Source organism: Ctenopharyngodon idella, chromosome 8 (assembly GCF_019924925.1).
Source record: "Ctenopharyngodon idella isolate HZGC_01 chromosome 8, HZGC01, whole genome shotgun sequence".
In the NCBI taxonomy this organism is placed as follows: domain Eukaryota; kingdom Metazoa; phylum Chordata; class Actinopteri; order Cypriniformes; family Xenocyprididae; genus Ctenopharyngodon; species Ctenopharyngodon idella.
Genome location: NC_067227.1, coordinates 21,045,234 through 21,073,143, shown reverse-complemented (window position 1 = coordinate 21,073,143; position 27,910 = coordinate 21,045,234). Strand labels below are relative to the sequence as shown.

General features: G+C 37.6%; 2 protein-coding genes and 1 long non-coding RNA gene across 14 annotated transcripts in view; 1 reads left to right on the top strand and 2 right to left on the bottom strand.

Annotated features, from left to right (window-relative positions):
* Nucleotides 1-27,910, bottom strand: part of LOC127518171 (tumor necrosis factor receptor superfamily member 14-like) — a 70,389-nt gene that overhangs the window by 31,661 nt on the left and 10,818 nt on the right. Inside the window, exons 1-11 of one of the 10 annotated variants that reach the window (XM_051904545.1) lie at nt 25,385-25,533; nt 10,215-10,778; nt 8,413-8,538; nt 8,165-8,320; nt 7,913-8,000; nt 7,643-7,830; nt 7,443-7,525; nt 6,843-6,886; nt 6,649-6,733; nt 6,186-6,254; nt 5,600-6,066 (exon numbers count right to left, since the gene is read on the bottom strand). The exons of 2 other annotated variants lie outside the window; for them this stretch is intronic. In XM_051904545.1, the coding sequence (XP_051760505.1) occupies nt 5,959-6,066; nt 6,186-6,254; nt 6,649-6,733; nt 6,843-6,886; nt 7,443-7,525; nt 7,643-7,830; nt 7,913-8,000; nt 8,165-8,320; nt 8,413-8,538; nt 10,215-10,413 (1,146 nt within the window). In that variant the 5' untranslated portion in view covers nt 10,414-10,778; nt 25,385-25,533 and the 3' untranslated portion in view covers nt 5,600-5,958. Of the gene's footprint in view, nt 1-5,599; nt 6,255-6,648; nt 6,734-6,842; nt 6,887-7,442; nt 7,526-7,642; nt 7,831-7,912; nt 8,001-8,164; nt 8,321-8,412; nt 8,539-10,214; nt 10,779-25,384; nt 25,535-27,910 lie in introns of those variants that run through there. 7 more of the 10 variants (XM_051904554.1, XM_051904551.1, XM_051904546.1 and 4 more) reach the window with 7 other exon arrangements.
* The window catches only part of LOC127518178 (tumor necrosis factor receptor superfamily member 14-like), a 49,988-nt gene that overhangs the window by 18,787 nt on the left and 3,291 nt on the right, over nt 1-27,910 (bottom strand). The window lies entirely within an intron of this gene.
* LOC127518185 (uncharacterized) lies at nt 83-25,378 on the top strand. Of its 3 annotated transcripts, none has more exons than XR_007931486.1 (5): nt 83-449; nt 566-637; nt 20,097-20,162; nt 20,448-20,536; nt 24,636-25,378. It is a non-coding gene; the product is annotated as an uncharacterized LOC127518185 (long non-coding RNA). The 3 variants fall into 3 exon arrangements; XR_007931485.1 differs by having other exon boundaries at nt 545-637; XR_007931484.1 differs by having other exon boundaries at nt 83-637.

The following is a 27,910-nucleotide window of genomic DNA, read 5'->3' as shown; positions in this document are numbered from 1 at the left end:
GTCTATAAATACAAAAGCTGTGTCCCAATAGGCCCTTTTCGCAATGACGTCAGTTAACTTCCGCCTATCCACAAAGCAGTGGATCCGTAGTTCCGTATTTCTGGACAAAAAGTGCAATAAAGTTTACATTTCTCAAACGATTTCAACGGTTTATGATCTGCGTGGGGTCATACCCTACCATAACCCAAAAAGGTTTTGTCTCCAATTACTCAGAATCTCAGAATAAGGAATTGTGAAAACTCATGCTTCTCAAGCATAGATTTGGTTTAACTTCCAGGTTGGCCTACAAAAACACGTCATCCCTGAGGTACTCTATAGAGTGGTGCAGGTATGACATCACTTTGTAGGCCAAAATGCAGAAGTGAGTTAGCATTTTAGCACTTCTGGTTCCATCGCTCCGAAGTCAATGGGTTTTTTGAATGGGATTTTGGTTAAATGGCTGAAATAAGGTCTGTAGTGAACACAAGCTCAAGACAGTTTCACGTTTTATTCTATGACATAAAATGCATCAGTATTACCCCACTTGTGATTTTTTTTTTTTAAGCTGTTATGTGTCTTGAAAAAGGCGGTTGCTAACAAGTGGGTAAATGGGACTACACAGGCAGTCGGGGACATTAATTGTCATCACTCTGAGAAGGTAAGCTCAGTCTGTTTTTACAGCCTCATTATGCTCATAATTGTACTCTTATAAACTATTCCAACTCAAATGTGCTGTGAAAATGTTTTTAGATAAAAACTGAAAGAGTTGTCGGAAGCTTAGTGATGGTGACGTTGAAGTCGAGCGACCATGGTGTAGTTCGTTTATAGCCTACCTTTAGCTTTTTACTTCTGGCGACTGCATTTAGGCTTCAAACTTCATAAAAGTTATGTTTATCTGTGACAATTATCTTGATGGACAAAACGTGCAAGTATCATAACCCTTTGTTAAACACAGAGCTTATTTTTTGAGATTTTCCAAAAGTCAATGGGAAAAATGCATAGGCTTTCGATCGAGGGAACCCGTGCGCCACTAACTTCCAGGTTGGCCTACAAAGGGACGTCATACCTGCACCACTCTATAGGGCGTCGGCGTGACATCAAAGTACCGTGAGAGCGACTGGAGACCATACGACTCATGCTTTTTTTTTTTTCTTTTTTTTTTGAATTAATCATATTTAACAATTTTACATTAGCCAGAGGATGAAAACAAGTAAAAAAAAAAAAAAAAAACCTATGGAAATGCTTACATTAATATATTTAACAGCTTTCTTGTTTATCAGATTAGAAATAGATTTTAGGTATTGTTTAACTTCTGATAGCAAAATTAGAAATAATGGTTTATAATCACCATACTTACATTTATGTACACTAAACTTTGCCAACAAAAGTAACAAATTAACCAAAAATTATTCCTTATGGAATGACATGTCGTAAGAAAAAAATAAATAAATAAAATATTTTCAAAACAAAGTTGAAAGCTGGGCATAATATGATCTCTAACAAACAGGCAGAAATCTAACCAAAAATGATGAATAAGGACAACTCCAAAACAAATGAAAAAAGGTTTGTCGACCACAAAAAGTACAAAGCATGTCAATATCCCAGTTAAATCTGTTTACAAGGAAAAATTTACTGGGGTAATATTTATAAATGAGTTTGAAAGAAAATTCTTTTACTTTATTTGTTATTAAATATTTATGAGGTAATTTCCAAATTCTGTGCCATATCAAGCCATCAACACGGCTATTCCATAAAGTTATAATAGGAGGTCCAGAGACAACATCCCTTTGAAAAAGAGCCTGAACCTGTCGATTATTGTGTTTAACAGAGGAAGAAGAAAAGAAAACTCGACCAATACCAGTGTCAACAGGGGCCAGATACTGTAAAGACGATTGGGGACAGTTTTTACAAAGAATTTTTAACCCAGAGGGGACAGCATCCATAACTACAGCATATTCTTTAGGAGTGATTGGGATTTTAAATTTCGACAAAAAATCAGAATGAGATAAAAGAAGACCTTGATTGAAAAGTTGGCTCACCAAAACTATATCATTAGAAAACCAATTTTCAAAAAACAATGTTTTGGATTTATATAAAATATGTTCATTATTCCAGATGAAACATCTATTAGGTGAGAAATGATATTTATAAATTAAATTCCAGGAGAGCAGCATTTGTCTGTAGTTAGAAAGTAAAAGAAAATGAAGATTTTCAACCTGTGAGAAAATACAATGAGGAATAATATTCCATATACTAGTTGGTTTTTTTAAGAATTGTTTGATCCAGTTAACCTTAAAAGTATAATTAAGAGTGGTAAAATCTAAAAAGTTCAGGCCTCCATTCTCAGTAGTGTTCATCACCACAGATTTCTTAATATAATGGGTTTTATTTTTCAATTTTTTATGGATACGTGAGTCATGCATACTGCATACGTGAGTCTTGAGATGCCCTCTGCTTTTGTAACCAATACTCTCCCCCTCAAAGATAAGTCTCTTAGTAGCACTGATTTAACTTTTTTTTGTCTTATCAGAGAAGATTAGTTTACATCTTCTCTCTTCATCCTTTACAATCTTTATACCTAAGTGACTTCATTTTTTATAGGGATATCACAAACAGATAGTAGATCACACTGCTTAAGAGACATCAATTCACACTTAATTAATATTAATATTAATATTCAAGTGAAGACCTGAAGCTTTAGAGAATATATGGATAATATTAATACCTTTGGATATTTCTCCTACATCTTTAAAAAAAAAAAAAAAAAAAAAGAGTAGTATCATCTGCTAATTGGCTAATGGTGATGATGTTGCCAGCAACTGTAATTCCTCTTAAAGTGCTATGTTTCATAAAATCAGCAAGTAGTTGTGAACAGAGTAAGAATAGGGAAAAATAGGGCAGATCCCTGTCTGATACCACGATTAAGATTAAATCTGGGTGAGGTGCCAGAATGCAGTTTGATTGAACAATTATTAAAGTATAAAGTTTTAATTGTTTTAATGAAATAGTTACTGAAACCAAATTTTTTAAGTGCAGAAAAAATAAAATAATGTTCAAGAGTATCAAATGCCTTAAGTGGCATGAATATAAGTGGGGATAATCGATAAGATCTAAAACGAATATTACTTGAAATATGCCTGTTGCTCATGAAACAAGACTGTGTATCATCAATAATGAATTCTAATGTCTTTTTAATTCTAACATAAAATATAGAGGCTTAAATTTCATAATCAATATTAAGCAAGCAAATTGGGTGCCAATTATCTAAAAATAAAGTGTCTTATTTTGGCTTGGGTATTAAGGTAATTAAGCCTTGTGTAAGGAGGGTGGAAGCTTTCCAATTTCTATTCTCTGAGAAAAAAGTTTTAAGAGAAAAGGAGCAAGTTTTTTCAGAGAAAGATTTATAAAATTCTTAAGTTAATCCATCCACACCAGGGGATTTATTTAACTTAAGTACCTTAATAGCTCTTAAAACAGATGTGTTAAAAACAACACAACCTGTGTCATATCTTAACACACCCATGTGTCTAGTTAAGGACAACACATTTTGTGTTACTTTTAACTCAACCGTGTTATTCCTGCTAATTTTCTACACACTGTGTTATATTTACACAATTTGTGTCAATTATGTACACAAAATGACACAAAACGTGTCAGGAAAAAATAATGCCCTAGACTTTTGCTATATAAAAGTTACAGCGAGCTCAATAAACTTTGACATTGAGTGAACAGCACTTATCGTATTTATGTCATTCTTGGTCCCTGGTACCAGTATTCTACTCTGCTCTGTATTATATTGATTAAGTATTGGAGGTCCATAATTTGATCTAACAGTATTTAAAAAATCTAATGGACTAGGTGCCAATTAAATGCATAATTTTCAGTGTTTGTATTTCCCCTGTGCGTTTCTAATTCTGCATTTATTTAGTTCAAGTGAGACGAGTAAAGAGCATCTGTTGCATAAATCATTATTTGTCTCGTCTAAGCAGCAAAAAACATATTTTACCACGGGTAAAAAAAACGTACCTAGGCTAGCCATATTAAACTGTTTGTGCTACAGTTAAAAATGTAAATTAATCACAATCTTTTCACAGCTCTTGTTTTTATCTAAAAAGATAACTGATGCAAAGAAATCGTGAAATATGTAGTGATCATATTGATGGAGCAATTGATGTAGGTAGGCCTAAGTGAAAATGTGCGCAGAACTGAGAAAATAGTATTAGGAATAGGAAATAAATTTATCACGGGGCAAACGTGTGAATGTTCACAAGGCATTTTATGCAGACAACTCTAATCGTAGTTGTATATTTACAGGCATTATTGTCATTGTATATGCTTATGCACCATGAGTTCATTAATCTAACCCATGCATGCATGCATTTAAATGCCATTGGCTCTTGTGATTGTACTATTATCTTCTTAGTTGTATTTTAAGTGATATAACAGATTCTATAAACAACTATAAGAGATCATTTTTGGCTTTCTCCGGCACTCTGCAACGGTATAAAGCGAAACCGGAAGTGTATATGCGTACACTCACTGATCGAAAATCCAACATGGCGGCCACGTGCAACTAGTCCATTGAACAAGTCTGAATGAAAACCTACTCGTAAAGTAAGGGTGTACTCACACTAGGCATGGTTGCCTTGAACCGAGCCCGAGCGCGACTGAGAATCAGACCCGTTATAAACCCAAATACACTCGAATTAATTACATGAATTTATAAGTTTACTATCAAAGTAGTAATAAAGATGTTTGCTGTCATAATGATGACAGTAGCGCACACAAAAGGAGTAACTGTTCCGTGCCCTGGCACGGTTAGCGCTCACACTGCATGCGAACCGCGCTCGAGCCCAACTGAACTGCACTCTGGCCCACCTCTTCCAAGCGGGCCAGGGCCGGCTAAACGAACCGTGCCCGGGCACGGAACGGAGCGATCACACTTGTCAAACGAACCGGGCTTTGGGGTCAAACGCGCTCGGGCACGGTTCAGAGCGCCTAGTGTGAGTACACCCTAAGATCTGGGGGTTCGAACCTTCCAACACACAAAGTGAAACGCGCACGTGATTGGACAGAAAAATAGTGTTCGACATCGACTGCGGCTGGATGCAACCGATCGGCGAAATTCAGAGTAATGTGATCCAATGTGTAGCACCTGCGTACTCCAATGCAATACTTAAGCTACTAGGTTCTGGAGTGGGGGAAGAAATATAAAATTAGACTAAAGACCAGATCTTAGATAGTCTACAAAAAGCACTTTACCATAAGACAAACAACAATACACAGAACAGTTATTCAGGTGAAGTAAAATCATGCAAATGACAAATGGAAAGTAATAAAAGTAAAGTCTTCTTTCCTATTTCTTTTTAATTAGAGAAATTTAATAAATAAGTAGTGTAGTGGATCCATTTGAGTTTGATAGTCTATCATGAGTCACACTGTTTTCCTAAACCTAAGACATCAAAAGTAAAAGCTCAGCATGACACATTCCAGAATATCATGTTTATAGATTATAATTACTGAATTTATGTGTTCAGCTTTAAAGTTGTTGTTGTATAATTGTGAAAATGAAATAAAATTGCAACTCTGATGGTGTATAATTTGCACATAGTCCTTAATCTCCAGGAGAAAGTGATTTTATTATTCATTATTTTTCATGATTCATTATTTTTTAAAAATGTTTTTTTTTTTTTTTAATGCTTGTGAACAGTAGGAGATGACATTAATGACATACAACTTTGTATACAATACACAATTTGTAACAATAATATATTCAATATCATCAGAACATGGGAAAGTAAAAAGTTAACAATGATTGATAAGAAAGATAACAAAGGAAAGATAAAAGCTCGAAAAAGCACATGAGGGTAAGGTATTCATTTATTATGGCGGCGATGTACTTCAACAATGTTGGTGTCACGCGTCTGTGGTGGTCACATACCCCTTCTCTCATGTAAAAGTACACGACTGTCTCCTTCGCTAGGTTATCTGTGGCATGATTTGCTCGTCATACCTCCTTGTTAGAGCGTCTGACTCCCACGCTGGAGACCCAGGTTCGAGGCCCGCACATCGCGGGGCGAGTAGGACCTGGGTTAGAGGGGTTACGCATAGAGAGTGTCCTATGCATGTTTTGTGTCCACAAAATATTATGTCATTACATACTTGACTTTAGTGTTTTGAGCTAAATACGTTGCTGAATAGCCTACTTTTGCTTTGTCATGATCACTTTCAGCTTCCGATTCCATCCCAGAGAAGAGAGATCTTTTGTCTGTATTCTAGGGAGAGAAAAGAGTAAATAATGAGCATCGTCTGCTATGTTGTTATTTATAAATTTTTCTCCTCCTCTTCCTTCTTGCATGACTCATTTGTAACTACTGAAAAGACAATACCATTTTATTTACACGCAATAGACAGACATTATTAAAGGAACAACTTTCAATTCTTTATACACCTCTTTATCTATTTTAAGATATAAAGAGACTTTAATATTTTTCTGTATAACCTTTTTGTTTAGTTTGTCTGATAGATCATATTGAAGTACTCAAGCAAACATAGTGGTAATAATAGATTCAATAAGGTAAAATCAGGTTCTTTTATTGACTTTAGTGGCTTTATTAATTTTATTTTAATTAGCAAAAAACAAAAAAAAAAAAAAAACATCTTTGATACCTGTTGCGAAGCCTGTTCTGAATGTGATTTGAAGACTGGTCTAGAAGGTTGCAAGGTTGTAAAAGTTACAGGGTTTACAATATCACTGAAAATGAAGAACAACACAACCATTTCATTTGAAATTTTTTCATACAATTTGAAATTTTTCTCATACTGTAAAATACAGTACCTAATGATCCATCAATGGCTCTTACCTACTATTTCTAGGTATAAGAGAAGTCTCAGAGTCTAGTGATGTCTGTAAAAAAATGAAGATTTTTATTTATATACTCCGTATCCACATTTCAAAGATAGCCATTATCAGAACATTATAATATTTTTTTAGTATATAAGATGTTTGCATGGTTTTCACAAATTTCTGTATTTTGTTTTCTGTACTCATATTTTAAAGGGTAATTTCTGCTGCTAGGCCATGTGATGTGTGTTTACAGTTTGCAAAGCATGCATTACAGTGTGTTTATAAAAGAATCTGTGCTGTAACTCTTTTGGCCATACTGAAATGATGCATTGTTTAAAATAAACTTCAGCTGTTCATTTCTATTATTTGGAACCATGATAACAAATGATGGGCGCTACACAACCTTATTAACACGTTGTGACTGGGAGGGTCAAGTTTCTGAACATTGAATAAATGCAAAAGGTACACTGAACTCTTTTATCACTCATGTAAAATTTGATTCCCCATGATATAACCCCTTTAATGCACTGAATTGTAGTTTGTTTTGTTAAATATTTATATATAAAAAAATGAAAGCAAATATTATGATCATGCATGCAGCTTCATTTTTACTTACTGGTTCACAGGCACCCTCCGGTATTGGTCTCTCTTCCAGCCCAGCGGAATTACTCTCTGGTATTGGTATTGCATAATTTGAATCTAAAACATTAAAAAGTATATTAATACTTGTATAACACACACACACACACACACACATATATATATATATATATATATATATATATATATATACACTAAAAATAATTACAGTCTTACCTCTGTCAAGGTCTTGTCTTTTCTGTTTTAATTTGATCCCAACAGCAGTCACCAAAACACCAATAATGACTCCAACAATGACTCCAACACTGACTCCAACAGTAGTACTAACTGAACTTGACTTCTCACATTCCACATCAGATGACATTGTTCCTGGTTTTATTTCTTTAGAGCCTTCAGCCTCACATCTTTAAATGTAAGCAATGTTAGAATATCTGGTCATAGTGGATTAATTTTTCTACATTTGTGAATCTTGTGTTAATCACTCACTTTGAATGTGGTCGACAGGTAGTGAAAGAGCCATTAGAGTAAGTGCCTTCTGCACAGTTACCACAATCAGTATCAGTAAATGCTGTGCCTGTAATATATTAAAATAATGACTGACTTAATGAGAGTCTTTCATTACAAGTAGTACTGGTATTGTTCTTGTGTCTGAGGCAAATTTTTTTTTTTTTTTTTTTTTTAAGCTAGCTGTCCTTCCACTTTGTGGCCATTGTTCCTCTCTGTTCTAAAATACCTCACCTGATTGTCTGATATATTGTCCAGGGTGACATTCAGAGTGTTTCACAGCGAATCTACAGCTGTCTTTCTTTCGCTCAATGCAGTAGAATCCTTCCAGTGGCTCACAAATAGTATCTGCAAAGCGTGTACAAGTTTTCTTTACTCTTAGTCCTTGTTCTGTGAAAAACATAAAACACTTACATAAATAAATGTAATTTGTAAGAGAACATTTTTGTATTTCAAGTCTGTATTTTGGAGTACATACTCACCTGCATCACAAACAGAGCAGGGAAAGCATTTATCTAACCCATTGGGCTCATCAATGTAAGCTGACGCAGAACATGGAACACAAGTTGTGCTTGTATCTATAGTGCAATGCCAATGAACACGGTTTCCTTCAAATGTAAAACAAATATACAGGTGCTGGTCATATAATTAGAATATCGTGAAAAAGTTCATTTTTTTATTGTAAATTATTTTAAAAAATGAAACTTTCATATATTCTAGATTCCCTACATGTAAAGTAAAACATTTCAAAAGTTTTTTTTTGTAAATTTGTTGATTAGAGCGTACAGCTAATGAAAGTCCAAAATCCAGTATCTCAAAATATTAGAATATTTACATTTGAGTTTCATTAAATGACCATCCCTACAGTATAAAATCCAGGTATCTTTTGTTTTTTGAAACCACACTAATGGGGAAGACTGCTGACTTGGCAATGGTCCAGGAGACAATCATTGACACCCTCCACAAAGAGAGTAAGTCACAGAAGGTCATTACTGAATGGGGTGGCTGTTTACAGAGTGAAATATCAAAGCATATTAAATGCAAAGTTGACTGGAAGGAAGAAATTGGGTAGGCAAAGGTGCACAAGCAACAGGGATGACCGCAAGCTTGACAATACTGTCAAGTAAAGCCGATTCAAACACTTGGGAGAGCTTCACAATGAGTAGAATGAAGCCGGAGTCAGCACATCAAGAGTCACCACACTCAGACATCTTCAGGAAAAGGACTACCAAGCCACTTCTGAACCAGAGACAATGTCAGAAGCATCTTACCTGGGCTAAGGAGAAAAAGAACTGGACAGTGAACAGTGGTCGAAAGTCCTCTTTTCAGATAAAAGTAAATTTTGCATTTCATGTTGAAATCATGGTCCCAGAGTCTGAAGGAAGACTGGAGAGGCACAGAATCCAAGCTGCTTGAAGTCTAGTGTGAAGTTTCTGAAGTCAATAATGATTTGGGGGGGGCCGTGACGTCTGCTGGTGTTGGTCCATTGTGTTTTATCAAGTGCAAAGTCAATGCAGCCATCTTCCAGGAGATTTTGAAGCACTTTATGCTTCCATCTGCTGACAAGCTTTATGGAGATGCTGATTTCCTTTTCCAGCAGGACTTTAGCACCTGCCCACAGTGCAAAAACCACTTCCAAGTGGTTTGATGACCATGATATTACTGTGCTTTATTGGCCAGCCAATATGCCTGACCTGAATCTATGGGATATTTTCAAGAGAAAGATGAGAAACAGTCGATCCAACAATATACAGATGATCTGAAGGCTCAATAGTGCCTCAGCAGTGCCACAGGCTGATCACTTCCATGCCACACTTCACTGATGCAGTAATTTGTGCTAGGAGCAAGTCATTTGCTGTAATATGTCCTGCCGATCAAGTATTGAGTGCACAAAAGAACATACTTTAAAGAACTTTAACTTTTCTGTTTTGCAAATTCATTTTTTGATTGATTTTAGGAAATATTCTAATATTTTGAAATACTGGATTTTGGACTTTCATGAGCTGTACGCTCTAATCATCAAAATTAAAAAAAAAAACTTTTGAAATGTTTTACTTTATATGTAGGGAATCTAGAATATATGAAAGTTTCATTTTTAAAAATAATTTATAATAAAAAAATGAACTTTTTGATGATATTCTAATTATATGACCAGCACCTGTATATTTTTTTATATTTTACATTTTTTTCTGAGGAGACACTTCATGGGAGAATTAAGTATTACACTGAAAAACATAGGTTCCCTGGTTCACACTGAACTGCTGCTAAACAATGTATACTGTACCTGGTGCACACATGGGGCAGCATTCTCCATTTATCTCATATTCAGCACGAGCACATGTGCCAAAACACAGTTTGAAATTCAAAGTAGCAGCAATAAATAACACAATCACAAAATTGATCATGTTTACATAAGGTGCAAGAGAGGTTGATTTGAAAGCAGAGGCAAATGTTTCATCTCCAGACTTCATAAGCTCAGTCATGGTTTCTTCAACACATTAGATAAAGTACTGGATTGTTGGACACACTGGTCTTCTCTGCACTGAGCAAAGCCATCAAGCTCTGTAGGTTCAAACTTGAGAGCAGGGTGTCCAGAAAGAAGTTAGGGAAGCAAACCACAGAGAAATCATCTGTGTATGCTGGTTGAGGATCAGTTCACCAACATGGATGGTTGAGGTAATTAATACGAAGCCCTTTAGATTTCCTCATCAGTTGTTTATGACTTCAGGTTCGCTGGTAGAACATTCAGATTCCTGGAGACCAAGATTACATTTCTTTCAATATCAGCTCACACATTGCATGTCTCCACTTGGAAATCGTTGAGCAGGAAGTTGATTTATGTATAGAGCTGAAATGACAAAATGATAAGTGCTGCTTTAAAGGTCCACAAAGTGTACGTATTTACATTTGGCTCTTAATCATTTTCCTAAACAACGGTTATGGTGACCTAAACCCAGAATTACTTTACATTTATGCATCTGGCAGATGCTTTAATCCAAAGTGTCTTACATTAGTATACATTTTATCACTTCATGCATTCCATGGGTATCGAACCCATGACTTGGTACCAGGCCCTACTGTTAGAGCTACAGGAACAGTGTTTGTATAGAAAACAGATCCAAATAACACCATACATACATAGGGTTTGAAGCAGGGCTTCATTCCAGGACAAAATAACAACCAGGGGGTATTCCAGAAAGCAAGGTTAATTTAGCATCACATATACCCTGAACTCTTGGTTGATTAAACCAAATCTTGCTTACTCTGGGTATGCCAGTTTCAAAAAAACATAACCGGGAAGTTGAGTCAATCCACTGTTATATGTTGTTCATGCAAATTTGTTTTATTTCCTGTTTCCTGTCATGTCTGCCACATTATTTAGTCCTTTGTAGTTTTCTTGTTTGATTTGTTCCCTGATGTCCCCAGGTGTGTCTTGTTAAGTCTATTACCCTGCTTGTATATCAATCACAGTGTTTCTTGTGTTCATGGTTAGGTTTTGTTGTTCTATGCTGTATGTTGGGGGATTTTTCTCAGTTTTATTCCATTCATTTTGATGTCGCATAACGTACTTGGTTACTAACGTAACCTCGGTTCCCTTAGAATACTACACTCCGTACTGCGTCTGCCGTTTAGGCAAGACGCAACGAGAAACTCCTGTTTTCCCCGATTCTGAAGACTTTTTTAATCATGCAGTGAAACTGCACGGCCATTGGTTCATGGAGAGAGAACCTGTGTTTGTAATGCAGGGATGTCCAGGTTATAATACCTGACAAACGTGGACGGTGAGGCCCAGCCGGCCATCTCACAGATTTCCGCGATGGACATGCCAGTGGACCATGCCCAAGAAGAGGCCATGCCTCTCGTGGAGTGCGCTCTAACACCTATAGGGCATTGCAGGCCCAAGGAGGAGTAAGCGAGCGCTATAGCATCGACTATCCATCTGGATAACCTGGGCTTCGTGACCGGAAGACCTTTCGTGCGGCCACTGAAGCAGACAAAGTGTTGTTCCGAGTGACGAAAAGAGGCGGAACGATCGATGTAGGTCCTCAGGGCCCTGACTGAACAAAGTAGGTTCAACTCCTGATCATCCTGGGAAGAAGGAAGTGCAGAGAGAATGACCATCTGTGCCCTAAAGGGTGTGGATAGAACCTTCGGGACATATCCATGTCTTGGTTTCAGGACAACTTTAGAGTCATTAGGCCCGAACTCAAGACAGGAGGGGCTCATGGAGAGCACCTGCAAATCTCCCACTCGCTTTACCGAAGCTAAGGCTAGCAATAAGGTGGTTTTTAGTGCTAGGAAACGTAAGTCAGCAGTCTGGAGTGGTTCAAAGGGAGGGCCCTTTAGTTCTCAGGGGCCTTAAGACAGATCCCAGGTGGGAATCGTGCAGGGGCGGGAAGGGTTCAGCCTCCTAGACCCTTTTAGGAAATGAACAACAAGGTTGTTTCTTCCTATCGACTGCCCTGCTACGGGAGCATGGGAGGCTGCTATAGCTGCGACATAGACTTTAAGGGTAGAGGGAGTACGGCCCCTATCCATTAAGTCCTGAAGGAAAGACAATATCAGAGATATGTCACAACTAAATGGGTCTTCGCCCCAGGCTGTACACCTGGAAGCAAAGACTGACCATTTTAGGGAGTAGAGACGTCTCGTTGACGGAGTTCTGGCTTGTGAGATAGTGTTCAGGACATCTTCAGGGAGGTTTGAAGGCTCCCGTCTAGAAGCCATACATGGAGATCCTACAGCTCGGGTTTGGGGTGCCAAATTGTCCCTCTCGCTTGGGAGAGGATGTTTCGTCTCAGGGGGATCGGCCATGGCTCCATGGATGATAGCTGAGACAGGTCCGAGAACCATGGTTGGCTCCTCCATAGAGGAGCCACCAGGAGGACCCTGTGGGCACCTTCCCTGATTCGTCTGATAACCTGGGGAATCAGAGCAACCGGGGGAAAAGCGTACAGGAGGAGGCTGGGCCAGTCATGGGCCAGCGCATCCTTGGTCTTTGAAAAGTGAATTTGGCAACAAAAGTTGTCTTCTGAGGCGAAGAGGTCGACCTCTGCCCTCCTGAAGACATCCCAAATTTTCTGAACCACGAGGGGGTGGAGCGACCATTCCTCCGAGGGAAGGTTGTTCCGGAACAACATGTCCGCCCCTTTGTTCAGTATGCCCTGAACATGTGCTGCTCTTAGTGAGAGCAGGTTGTGCTGGGCCCACTCTTGAATGGTTTTCGCTAGAGTGTAAAGGGGCTTGGACGAGAGCCCGCCCTGGTGATTTATGAAGGACACCACTGTCATATTGTCTGATCTGATCAGGACATGGTGTCCCACCAGAAGAGGGAGGAAAGATTGGAGAGCTTGATATACCACCATCATTTCCAGGCAGTTAATATGAAAATCGCTTTCTTGGCTCCTCCAAGCACCGAAGGCTGGGTGACCGTCGCACAGAGCGCCCCAGCCCATCTTTGAAGCGTCTGTGAAAACGACTTTCCTCTTGCACATCGTCCCTATAGCCACGCCCTGTTCGAACCAGCAGGGGTTCATCCATGGAGCCAGGGTTGCAACGCACACCTGATTCACCTTGAGCGAGCAGCGACCATGCTGCCAGGTTTGGGGTGGGACCTATGGATTCAGCCAGAACTGTAGTGGGCGCATACAAAGCAGGCCCAACTGTAGGGCTGGTGATGCTGAGCCCATGAGACCTAGCATCCTCTGAAACGTTCTGAGCGGCTGGTCCAGGTCATGCAGGAGTTTGGCCTGGTAGACCTGCAAAACTGCCATTGAGTGCAGGGCGGAAGCTGCTTTCCCGGCCGAGGTGTATGCCCACGCAGCGAGGGTCAATGTAGTGTGACACGGCTTGGATGGGTGGGTGACCTTTGTCTTCCAACCAATGGCAACGGGCGGACACAGGTGTGCGGCCACGGCTTTGTCCAGAGGCGGCAGCTTTTCATATCCCTTCTGCTCAGCGCCATCAACCGAGGTGAGAGCGTGAGAGGCAGAAGAGTGTAGGCGGGCAGAGTACGGGGCACACCACGATTTTGTGAGCTCCTTGTCAGGAAAAAAGGGTGCTGCCCGCTGGGGAGGAGCTTGACGACGTCCGGACAGAACCCACTCATCCAAGCGGCTGCGTGTGGGTTCCTCAGGTGCAGACCACTCCAAGCCGAGCTCTTTGACGGCCTTATGCCAAGTTTACACTTCAGGATTTTAAGCCCAATTTAAGCCCGATTTGCAGGTTAATGAGCTTGCCGACAGGTCGGGCTGTGATCGGGGGAAAATCAGCGAGTGATCGGCGCTCGCCAATCTTTATGTGTGAACTACTCAACGACGCATCAAAGAGGCTCCTGTTGTGGATCATTTAGGTAGTGTCACATAGTGTGAACACCACAACGACTTCAAGACTCCACAGCAAGTCACGTAGTCTGAACAGCACAGCGATCTGCCGACGTTTAAAGTCCTGTATTGTAAACTTGGCTTTAGAGAGCACGCGAGTGAGCTCAGAGTCGATGGAAGCCCTGGCGTCGATCAGCTCGAGAGACGGCAAGGGGGCAGAGTCGTGATGCAAGTCCGGCCAATCCTCAGCGTTCGAGTCTGCTATGGACATGCTGTCATCCAGCGGCTCTTCTTCAGATCACCCGAACGAGACCAGGTCACTCGCGATGGCAGAGGGGCGCTGGTCAGGGCGGGAGAAGTGGACGGGGGAAAGCTCTCTCTGTGGAGAAAATGAGGCACGCGGGACCTGAGCCGGCATGAGCTCACTTTCATCTGAGCGCTGAGATCCTCTGTCCCGCTGTTTTTTCCTCACAGGTTCCTGGGAGGAAGAAAACAGGGGGGCGTGAGGGGCGGAGTCGCGTTCTGAAAAGAACGCTATCCACGAGCGCAAGGAGGCCAGACTCATACTCTCACAATGAGAGCAGGTTGTTTCAGTGAGCGCGGCTTCTGCGTGGGATTTCCCCAGACATTGCATGCACTCACTGTGCCCGTCATCAGTGTGCAGAGGGGCTCGACACAATCGTGGCACGACATTTGAAACAACGCCGCAGGAAATTTGCTCAGGAAAATATGCTCTTTTAGCTTCCAACTGCGGCCGCAGAAGGAAGAACACCATAAGCACGCGCTCGCCACTGTGGGCGGCTCGGGAGCAAAGCGCTGACCAGGCTGCTTGAGAGCGGAGTGGAAGACAGAGCTGCTTGAGAGCGGTGAACTGATCCAGCTGCTGACGAAGCGGCCAATGGCCATGCAGTTTCGCTGCATGATTAAAAAAGGCTTCAGAATCGGTGAAAACAGGAGTTTCCGTTGCGTCTTGCCTAAACGGCAGACGACGCAGTACGGAGTGTAGTATCAAAAGGGAACCTGCTTTTCATTTAAAGGTGTTACCTGGTGCACCTTTCCCAGCTAGCAGGGAACATTCTCAGAACTTTGGCTAACATTCTGTAAAAGTTTTTTTAATGTTTGAAAGTAAATGTTCAAAAAATGTTTTAAGAATGTTTATAATTTCAGAAAATGTTCCTATAATGTTAAGCATAAACAAATCTAGAACATTTTACCTGCAACATTTTGAGGATGTTTTGAGGATGTTGTTGAGGTAACATATTATACATGTTGTAAATATAACATTTGCACAATATTTCAATAAAACAAAGGAAGAACATTCTCTTAGTCACATTAGGAAAATGCTATAAGAACATTATTGAGGTTTGAGGTGATGAAATGTTTTGTATAAAACGTTCTTCTAATGAGACGTATTAACAAAGATAGAACATTTTACCTGCAATATTTTAAAGATGCTTTGGGAATGTTGTTGATGTAACAGATTATACAGTGTTCTCAAAAACACATTGGCACAATGTTCCATAATAACAAAGGAATCCGGTTTAACACTAAAATGATCATAGCGACGAATCTCTAGAACGTGCCGTAAACCTGCATGGTTTTTTAAAAACATGGTGAGCTCAGGTCCGCCCTCTGAGTGCATGAGGCTCTTCAGATCTTGGGTGAATGGGAATTTTTTTATAAATGGGTCTGTCAAGTAACTTATGTTGAACGCAAGGCGAACGGCGGAGAAGCATTCACAGAACTTTGGATAACATTCCCTACAAGTTTGTTTAATGTTTTAAAGAAAACCTTTAAATGTAATGTTCAAAGAATGTTTTAAGGATGCTTTGTCATTTAAAATAATTTTTATATAAGGTTAAATGCAAACTAAGATATAACATTTTACCAGTAACATTTTGAGGATGTTTTGAGGATGTTGTTGAGGTAACAGGTCATACAATGTTCTCAATAAAACATTGGCACAATGTTCCATAATAACAAAGGAAGAACATTCTCACAGCCACATTAGAAAAATGTTATGAGGATATCATTAGGTATGTTTCCATCCACCTATTTTTATGTGCATTTTTGAATATCGCATAAAAACAAGATGTGCATAAATTCTAAAAATGTGCATAAAAAACGTAAGCGCAAATGAGTAGAATAATTTTTTATGTGACATGAACACTTGAGCATAAACTACGATGGAAACACTTTTACCAAAAAATTTCTTGATGCGCGTCAAAAAAGACGTGACTGTACAATGGCATGGCATAACTGGACCAACCAGCGGACCGATCTCTTTGCACATCATCAATGCCTGAGCAAAGTCTGTCTTTAAAGTGGTTTGGTTTAATTCCCTCCCAGAAGCGCCTCACACGATTGCATTCACAACTACTAGGCATTTGAATGCAAGATAACATGACAGCGTTTATTGTGTTTCATCTGTACGCTCTGAGCCGCAAATAATATATTATATATAAAAATTATTATATACAATGGCTTCTATTGCAGAAACTTCAATTTTTCTTAGTGATATTTAGCACCAGTGTCTCAGGAAGTGACGTTTTTGTTCTCTTTGACTCGCTGGATGTAAACGGTGCTTTATTCGCAAATGTTTTATGCGATAATCAAAATTAAATACGCAACTTTGGATGGAAACAGCTATTGAGGCCTGAGATGACAGAGTGTTCAAGACGTTCTTGTAATGTTCTTGTGTTAACAAAGCTAGAACATTTTAATTTTGAGGATGTTTTGAGGATGTTGTTGAGATAAAAGTGTGTATGATCTTTTATAAAACATTGGCACAATGTTCCATAATAGGCTAACAAAGGAGGAACAAATCAAAGCAACATTCGTAAAATGTTTTGAGGATATTATGGAAGACTGAGATGACAAAATGTTTTTAATAAAACAGTCCTGTTAAGTGATGTTTTAAAAAAAAAGAAAAAAAAAAGAAGTAGAACATTTTGCCTGAAACAGTTTGAGGATGCTTTGGGGATGTTGCTGAACAGGTTGTATAATGATCATTTATAGGCTAAATAATTGGCACAATGTTCCATAATAAGAAAGGAGGAACATATCAAAGCAACATTCATAAAATGTTTTGAGGATATTATTGCCTGAGATGACAAAATTTCATGATAAGTGTTAACAAAAGCTCACAACATTTTGAGGATATTTTGGGGATGTTGTTTATGTCAGGGTCGTAACCACCATAGACATTGAGGGGGACAAGTCCCTCCCCCCACGATAATTAGAAATGGCTAAATCGATTTCGATTGACGAGCATGTCAATCGATCGCTTAATGCCATTGCAGAGGTTCTATTCTTTCCGGTAAAATCACAAAAAAATGCACACAAACGTGACCCTGCTCTTGATATACAACCATTGATGGACATCTTTGATTTTAATGAGGGAAAAAAAAACTATACAAGGGCGAATTAGAACACGGAACCTTTGATACTGTTAACAAAGATTCTACCATTACTTGGTAATTCAAGTATAAATTGCGAATCTATGTATTTGTTCACTAAATTGAAGAATCTCAGAACTAACAATATATTGTATTATGAAACTATCACATTAAACATGAGTTCTCAATGTAGGCCTACTATTTTTCTACAATTGTTATTGTACATATCTGATATAGCATTGTATTAGCAACAATTTCCTTCACTGTTTTGTTTCTTTATGCTTTATTAAAAAAAAAAAAAGTAAAAAAAAAAGTCCCCCCCCAATGTTCAAGACATGGTTAGGGCCTTGGTTTATGTAAGATTGGAGAATGTTCTATACAATATTGGCACAATGTTCCATAATAAAGGAGTAACATTATCAAAACAACATTTGTAAAATATTTTTAAGGATAATAAGGATATTATTACAGATCGCAATGAAGTTTGGACCAGATCTGGGTTACATTTGGCACTTCTGTTTTGGTTCTGGGCCTGGCATCATTACATTTACATTTAGTCATTTAGCAGACGCTTTTCTCCAAAGCGACTTACAAATGAGAATAGTAGAAGCATCATGTTTTTAACACCCTTGTGTGAAACAGCATTGGGCTGAACTCTGAGTCTGGTCAGCCATAAGAAACAAAAGATGAAATGCACGATTTTAGCTGAACACTGGCTTGAGTAGTCTGCAGAAGTGAGCTGAATTCTGGGGGAAGGGAAGGGAAAAGGCTTGTCTGAGCCTACATTTCAGGCGAGGCTAGGCGGCTGCAGTGAGGGGAGGAGTGAAAAAAGTGCAGGCAAGACGGACAGTTCTCCGTTCTCGTAGTGGATCAGACACCTACGAGATCAAAGGCGGATATCGCGGGATTCACACTCACGCGCTTTGTTGCTGATAAACTGGATGTAATTTAAGTTCTGTTGCTTTTATATGAAAATAAACATAATGAACAATACACCCAAAGTACTTGTTATTTATTTCCATTAGAAGGATGTGTATCAATCATTTTTATTTTAATTATGTTTCTATATATTTTTATAAATATGATAACAATCACATAAACCACCGAGAGATCGCACTGTCAGAGACTTTAGGAATATTTACACATAATTTATACACATAAAATCATGATATTAGAGTTTTAAAATCAAACATTTTAAAAAGAGATCAATACATCGCGGTTGTTTAAACCAATAAGCATTAAAAGGATTAGTTCACTTTTAAATAAACTTTTGATGATAATTTACTCACCCCCATGTCATCCAAGATGTCCATGTCTTTCTTTCTTCAGTCGAAAAAAAATTAAGGTTTTTGATGAAAACATTCCAGGATTTTTCTCCATATAATGGACTTCAATGGACACCAAACGGTTCAAGGTCCAAATGACAGTTTCAGTGCAGCTTCAAAGGGCTTTAAACGATACCAGACGAGGAATAAGGGTCTTATCTAGCGAAACGATCGGTCATTTTCAAAAAAAAAAATACAACTGTATAATATGCTTTATATAAACAAACGTTCGCCTTCTAAGTGCCTCCGCCAAAACCGTATTTCTGTATTCTCCAAAAAGCTTACGCTGTATGTCCGACGCCTTACATATTCAACTTACGGAAAAAACGTAACTGGCGCTGCGTTCGTTCCGTAAGTTGAATATGGAAGGCGTAGGACATACAGCGTAAGCTTTTTGGAGAATACAGAAATGCGGTTTTGGCGGAGGCACTTAGAAGGCGAACGTTTGTTTATATAAAGCATATTATACAGTTGTATTTTTTTTTTTTTTTTTGAAAATGACCGACCGTTTCGCTAGATAAGACCCTTATTCCTCGTCTGGTATCGTTTAAATCCCTTTGAAGCTGCACTGAAACTGTCATTTGGACCTTGAACCGTTTGGTGTCCATTGAAGTCCATTATATGGAGAAAAATCCTGGAATGTTTTCATCAAAAACCTTCATTTTTTTTCGACTGAAGAAAGAAAGACATGGACTGCTTTTCTCGTGACATAAGAACATTTGAAATTGACGAACAGCGCAAATGGGTGTTGAAGAAATTGGCGCAAAATGTCCCTAGTCTGATTGTCTTTTTGACGGAAATAAGTGAGTACGGACTCGTTCACAAACAGACGCGGCAGATATAGAGTTGTGCTGGAGGATGTTTTACCCGCTAGGACAGTTTGTGGCCCAAACAACAGAACTGGCTTCTGGTCAACGGAACTCTCCCTTCCACAATAATTACTTGACTGCAAGTTTTTTAATGTCTTTTTCAGTTTACAACTTTCGTTTATCCTTTACGTATCTGCATACACTAAAATCCGTTTTAATCAGTATTAGATCTTTCTTGGAATGACATGACAATTGCATTAATTATGTATGCTGCTTTTGAATAACAGCTAACTTAGATTTGTTTCATCTAGAGTCCAAACTGCCTACTTGGAAGTGAACACTGATGACGCAATAAAATGTCTCCATTTACAACAAAGGTACTTTAATCCGTTGCTAGGTAATATTGTGTTCTATATGCATAGGAATACTGTACATTTGCTACTTAAAAGTGTTGATCTGATTATGTCTTTTGAACTTAAATAATAATATTTCAGTAATTCATAAAGATGAAATGGGAAAGATGAGCATTCAGTCTAAGACTTGTGTGTTTTTGATTTGGTAGTCTAGCAATTATTGTATGTACTGGTAATAGCAGTCTTAGGTAATGCATTAGGTAAAGTACATTGTTGTATGTTGACAGACCATGTTTTAAAATATTTCAGGTACTTTGGGGCTGACGGTCAATGTGAAGGACACAATCTGGCAAATATTGAGGCAAACAATGAAAATGATCTAACAAAAACCTGCAGAGGTGAATGGACCAAACAAAGACCTTAAGACTGTTCTGAAGTTTGTTGCTGTCATTTGTAACTAATCAGACTTAACAGTTTTCATATACAGTGTTATGCGAAAGTTTGGGAACCCCTTGCAGAATCTGTGAAAATGTGAATAATTTTAACAAAATAAGAGAGATCATACAAAATGCATGTTATTTTTCATTTAGTACTGTCCTGAACAAGATATTTTACATAAAAGATGTTTACATATAGTCCACAAGACAAAAAAAATAGCTGAATTTATTAAAATAACCCGTTCAAAAGTTTTTGAACCATTGATTCTTAATACTGTGTGGTTACCTGGATGATCTACGACTGTTTGTTTGTTTTGTGATGGTTGTTCATGAGTCCCTTGTTTGTTCTGAGCAGTTAAACTTCCAGGTCCTGCAGATTCTTCATTTTTCCAGCATCTTCTGCATATTTGAACCCTTTCCAGCAGTGACTGAATGATTCTGAGATCCATCTTTTCACACTGAGGACAATTGAGGGACTCAAACACAACTATTAAAAAAGGTTCAAACATTCACTGATGCTCCAGAAGGAAATACGATGCATTAAGAGCTGGGGTGAAAACTTTTTGAATTTGAAGATCAAGATAAATTGTACTTAATTTGTCTTCCGGGAAACGTAGGTATCTTCTGTTGCTTCCGAAGGGCAGTACTAAATGAAAAGAATTATATTTCAACAAAAAAAGAAAAATGTGGACATCTTAATCCTGTTCAAAAGTTTTCACCCCCTGGCTCTTAATGCATCATGTTTCCTTCTGGGGGATCAGTGAATGTTTAAACCTTTTTTAATAGTTGTGTTTGAGTCCCTCAGTTGTCCTCAGTGTGAAAAGATGGATCTCAAAATCATACAGTCACTGCCGGAAAGGGTTCAAATATGCAAAAAATCCTTGAAATCTGAAGAATCTGCAGGGCCTGGAGGATTTTTTCTGAAGAACAGAGCTCAGTTTAACTGCTCAGAACAAACAAGGGACTCATGAACAACCATCACAAAACAAAAAAACAGTCTTAGATCATCCAGGTAACCACACACAGTATTAAGAACCAATGGTTCACAAACTTTTGAACGGGGTCATTTTAATAAATTCCGAGATTTGTTGTTTTTTTTTTTCTTGTGGACTATATGTAAACATGTTTTATGTAAAATATCTTACTTGGGACAGTACTAAATAAAAAATATCATGCATTTTGTATGATCTCTCTTATTTTGTTAAACTTTTTCACATTTTCACAGATTCTGCAAGGGGTTCCCAAACTTTCGCATAACACTGTAATTGGTGATAAATAATCCCAAAATCCCACAGATTTAAATTGGCTGAGCAATATTAATGCTGTCCTATAGAGGGAGCCACAGGATAAGAGATCTTTGAAGTCCACTCTTTTACTCTCTATTTCCATCAGGTTAATGACAAAGAAATGCATACTCAGAGGGAGATATAATCTCACAATTCTGAGAAATAAAGTCAAAATCGTGATATCTAATTCTCAATTCTGAGTTTGTTTGTTTTTTTGCTCACAATTGTGAGGTATAAACACACTTTTGCAAGTAAATGTCAGAATTGTGAGCTGACTTTTTTCCCATCAGAATTTGACTTGATAACTTGCAATTGCAACTTTTTATCTCACAATTCTGAGAAAAGTCAGCCGAAAAAAAAAAGCCAGAATTGCACATTTATCCCATAATTCTGATGTTGTAACTTCCAATTGCGAGAAAATGTCAGAATTGTGAGATAAAAAGTTGCAGTTACCTTTTATATATATACAGTGGGTACGGAAAGTATTCAGACCCCCTTAAATTTTTCACTCTTTGTTATATTGCAGCCATTTGCTAAAATCATTTAAGTTCATTTTTTTCTTCATTAATGTACACACAGCACCACATATTGACAGAAAAACACAGAATTGTTGACATTTTTGCAGATTTATTAAAAAAGAAAAACTGAAGTATCACATGGTCCTAAGTATTCAGACCCTTTGCTGTGACACTCATATATTTAACTCAGGTGCTGTCCATTTCTTCTGATCATCCTTGAGATGGTTCTACACCTTCATTTGAGTCCAGCTGCGTTTGATTATACTGATTGGACTTGATTAGGAAAGCCACACACCTGTCTATAAAAGACCTTACAGCTCACAGTGCATGTCAGAGCAAATGAGAATCATGAGGTCAAAGGAACTGCCTGAAGAGCTCAGAGACAGAATTGTGGCAAGGCACAGATCTGGCCAAGGTTACAAAAAAATTTCTGCTGCACTTAAGGTTCCTAAGGGCACAGTGGCCTCCATAATCCTTAAATGGAAGACGTTTGGGATGACCAGAACCCTTCCTAGAACTGAGCTATCGGGGGAGAAGAGCCTTGGTGAGAGAGGTAAAGAAGAACCCAAAGATCACTGTGGCTGAGCTCCAGAGATGCAGTCGGGAGATGGGAGAAAGTTGTAGAAAGTCAACCATCACTGCAGCCCTCCACCAGTCGGGGCTTTATGGCAGAGTGGCCCGACGGAAGCCTCTCCTCAGTGCAAGACACATGAAAGCCCGCATGGAGTTTGCTAAGATGGTGAGAAATAAGATTCTCTGGTCTGATGAGACCAAGATAGAACTTTTTGGCCTTAATTCTAAGCGGTATGTGTGGAGAAAACCAGGCACTGCTCATTACCTGTCCAATACAGTCCCAACAGTGAAGCATGGTGGTGGCAGCATCATGCTGTGGGGGTGTTTTTCAGCTGCAGGGACAGGACGACTGGTTGCAATCGAGGGAAAGATGAATGCGGCCAAGTACAGGGATATCCTGGACGAAAACCTTCTCCAGAGTGCTCAGGACCTCAGACTGGGCCGAAGGTTTACCTTCCAACGAAGGAGTGGCTTCACAACAAACTCCGTGACTGTTCTTGAATGGCCCAGCCAGAGCCCTGACTTAAACCCAATTGAGCATCTCTGGAGAGACCTAAAAATGGTTGTCCGCCAACGTTTACCATCCAACCTGACAGAACTGGAGAGGATCTGCAAGGAGGAATGGCAGAGGATCCCCAAATCCAGGTGTGAAAAACTTGTTGCATCTTTCCCAAAAAGACTCATGGCTGTATTAGATCAAAAGGGTGCTTCTACTAAATACTGAGCAAAGGGTCTGAATACTTAGGACCATGTGATATTTCAGTTTTTCTTTTTTAATAAATCTGCAAAAATGTCAACAATTCTGTGTTTTTCTGTCAATATGGGGTGCTGTGTGTACATTAATGAGGAAAAAAAATGAACTTAAATGATTTTAGCAAATGGCTGCAATATAACAAAGAGTGAAAAATTTAAGGGGGTCTGAATACTTTCCATACCCACTGTATATATATATATATATATATATATATATATATATAAAATATATATATATATATATATATATATATATATATATATATATATATATATATATATTACATTTTTATTCCATGGTGGAAACAAGCTTCCATACACACATGCAGTAGCTCATATATAATGTGCAGATTGCAAACAGAAACCTTCAGGAGCACAGAAACTTGTCAACACTGTCCTGTGATTTACCAATAAGAAAACAGCCTAAAAACTGAAAGTTATAGCATATATTTTAATTTCTGCTTTTGAAGTAACTAAAACCTACAGCTTCACTATTAGCAAAGAGATGCTACACTGATAGGATTAATTCACACGCTCTCGCTGATACATTCTAATACAGTGCTGCTTTATCTGTATTTGATTTAAAATAAGCAGAATCTAAGAGATGTAACGATCCATAGACAAAATAACTGATGAAAATTAACTGTTAGGTCAGAGCAATAGAATTGTGGGCAGCGTTCTTACATATGCCGCAGCTCTGCACAAGTTGACCCGAGTTCAATCTCGGTTCGAGGTTCATGCTTTTCAAGCCAACATCAAAGTTTGTAGTTGTGTTATTAACATATAATGGATTAAGTAGATGTGTTTTAAATAACAGAAACAGAATAGATACTCATAAAGTATCATATCTATTCAATGTCAATACTGTTTGTGATCTTAAGATGTAATATGTATTTTCTGTGTACACTGTTGTATGCTCCTCTGTTATAGGCTATGAGGAAAAACTCTACACACAGACGCTCTACACACACAGACAGCTCAATGCTGCTAACTGGCAGAGCAGCTGGAAAACTAAAGACAAGAAAAGTAGAACATTAATACAGACGACTGTATTATTTTTCTGCAAGAACCAGGACAAGCAAAGACGTTGAGAAAACAGCAGTCAGACGCATGATTACACACTGGACTTTACTGAGTTCTTCAACATGTGATGTTGGGCATTTACTGTATGTAGAGCTACTAATAATTTATGTGGATGCCATTTATAGACCTGTTAGATTTTAATGTTTTATTTTTGAGATTAATAAAATTGCATGTTTTAAAAATATTATAGCTTTTTCTTTTTTTCTTTCTTTTTTTTGAATATTTAGGAGAACATTAGGGGATAATGATTAATAAAGTGCAAAATATGTCAGTGAAAAGCTTTCACTTTCACTTATATTTAATAATCAGTCTTTTTTTATTGTTGCCCTTGTTTTATACAACCTAACAAGTTTTATTATCAAACTTTATGTAGTGTATTTACATTTTATAATCTTACTTTTATATTCCTCTTATAAAGTATCGTGAATGTACTTTTCGAGATGTAAGAGGATATGTTTTTCTGCACAAAACCTCTTATGCTATCAACATATCGGCACACAAAACAGTGTATGGACTACAGTCAAGTGCCGTCACGACTACGAAAACCTACTAAGTCGAACGTATAGGCTACCAGACAGAAAAACACAAGTTCTTACCGCTGAAGTTAATTTGGAGAAGGTTTTTTTTTTTTTGATGAATAATCCTTCTTGACTTCCGTCTTCTTGTACTACAGTTAGGCAATGTTCCAAGATATCCCAATAGAATGCTGCCGCCTAGTGCCACGTAGGCTTTCTTTTTTAGGATAAGCAAATTTGGAATAAACAATATAATTTTTTTCTTTTCCGACCAAAGTCAAGTTTCACAATACGCATTAATGTTTGATTAGTGCAGAAAGTTATGTTAACATTTAACTATTTACACATGAATATTGAATGGATAGATATATTTTAAAATATATTTTTTAAATATGGTCACTTTTTAATTGATACATTATCATGGTGTAGCCTACAATAAGTAATATTTTAAAACGTAGGCTATTAGTCATGTTTAATGTTACTGAAAACAAACATAAAGTTAGCTTTTATTGCATGGACTAGCTAATGAAAACAAATAGCCTACCTTTGAATTTAAATAGGATATATTAACAAATGCGCAACGTTTCTTATTTGACTGCACGTTGTTATAAATAGTAGTTAAAGACACAGAGTATGGGGATTTAAATATATAAATATGTCTATGCTCTCAGACACATGTACTCTGGTGGGTTACCAGAAACAGTCGAACATGTTCTTCTAAAATGTGCTGGTTATAATGAAGAAAGATCTCAGCTCATAGAAGTGGTTAAGACTGTAGGAATAAAACGGTTAACTTTAAAGAACTTGCTGAACAATAATTCAAAAGTGACCTCTGCTTTATTAGAATATCTTAAGAAAACATGTTTAATTAGCAGTATTTAATTTTTTCCCTTCCCTTGTCAAAATCTACATAGAGAATTAGGTTTATAATAAAGCAGGCATTTGAATCCACTTCAAAGATTCATTGAAAAACCTTGCAAGATAGTACTTGAAATAAAAGAACTAACATCTTTCCAGAGCTGAAAAGTATAGTTGCACGACCAAAACAAATTAAGTGTTTCAGCATCATTCTGACAAAAGGAGCATTTAGTGTCAAAATCTGATTCAAATTTTTTCTTAAGAAAATGTTTTACAGGGTAAATATTATGGAGTAATTTAAAAGTTATTTATTTTATTTTGTTAGTGAGGAAAAATCTTTGTTGCATGGACCATATATTTTTTCAATTTTAGGCGGATCTATCGGGGCTTTGCCACCCCATCTGCCACCCCAGAATTATCACAGAATAAAATATTAATGTAAACAGAAAGCACAGATACTGTATGTGGTGTCTGCATAAATGGCACTTACTCTGATTCGAATTTGGTTATTTTATGGTCAAAAAAGAACGTTACAAAGAGGATACTTGGGACATTAACTGAATGTTCCCACACATTCTTGTGTTAATGTCCTGTTTTGTGATTCACAATTTAACAGAGCAAAATAATAAACTAATAAACCTAAGAGAGTAAATATTAAAATAGAAAGGATAAACAAAAACACACCCATCAGAAAGGAGGAAAAACAGACAAACCAAAAAAAAAAAAAATTCTACTTTTCAAGTTAGAAATGAAGGACAAAAAAATCCTGTGGAAAAAAAACTGTGCAAGTACAGCAAACACATGGTACAGTATATTACACATAGAACAAACCATTTAAATACAGTACTGTGTATCAACAATAATCCTGAGAAGTCCATTGGACACTCTTCGTAACATTCTTTTTTGACAATAAAATAACCAAATTCAAATCAGAGTAACTGCCATTTATGCAATCACCACATACAGTAGGCTATCTGTGCTTTCTGTTCCTGTAAAGACATTAAGACACTGAGTTCTTTGTAGATTAACTGGTTTTTAATTTTTTTCTCTCAAGAAGAGGGCGGAGTTTCAAGAGCTCTTGTTAGCAAGTATAAGGTCTCTGGTTATTTGTGGGTGTTTTCAAACTGGTGGGTGTTTATATATCATGCAATAAAAAATGATCCCCTTCACCCAACCCCACCCCTAAACCCTACCCAGCCCTAGGGAAGTTATCCGTTGGGGTAATATTTGTTTCGTATTTACAAATAAATAGAGGCAAATGTACAAATATAAAATGGAATAACAAATAAAACTAGAAAAAAATAAAAGAACATATAGACATTAAAAAATAATAGGCTATTTAAAATAATACACAGAGATATATTTACAAATATGCTATCCCTTACAAAAAAAAAAAGGTTTATTCAAGTGTACTATTAGTATACTTCTTTTAAGCTAAGAATGTATACTTACAGTGTACTTTTTATGTAATTCTCAGAAATTAAGTATACTTGACTAATACCGACAGAATATCTTTTGATCAAGATATACTAAAAAAGTATAATTAAGTATATGCTTGGTTGTAGTTGTTTTCTCTTTTGATTGAGTAGCCATATTAATTTTTTTTTTTCCACATAGTTTTACATACTGTATTATAATTGTACATGTTTTGGCATCCAATACAATAGATTTGTTTGAAAATATTGATTTACAAAGAAAACAGATTTGGTTTTTAATGAAACTGGTTGAGAAGAAACTTTGTCATAAATA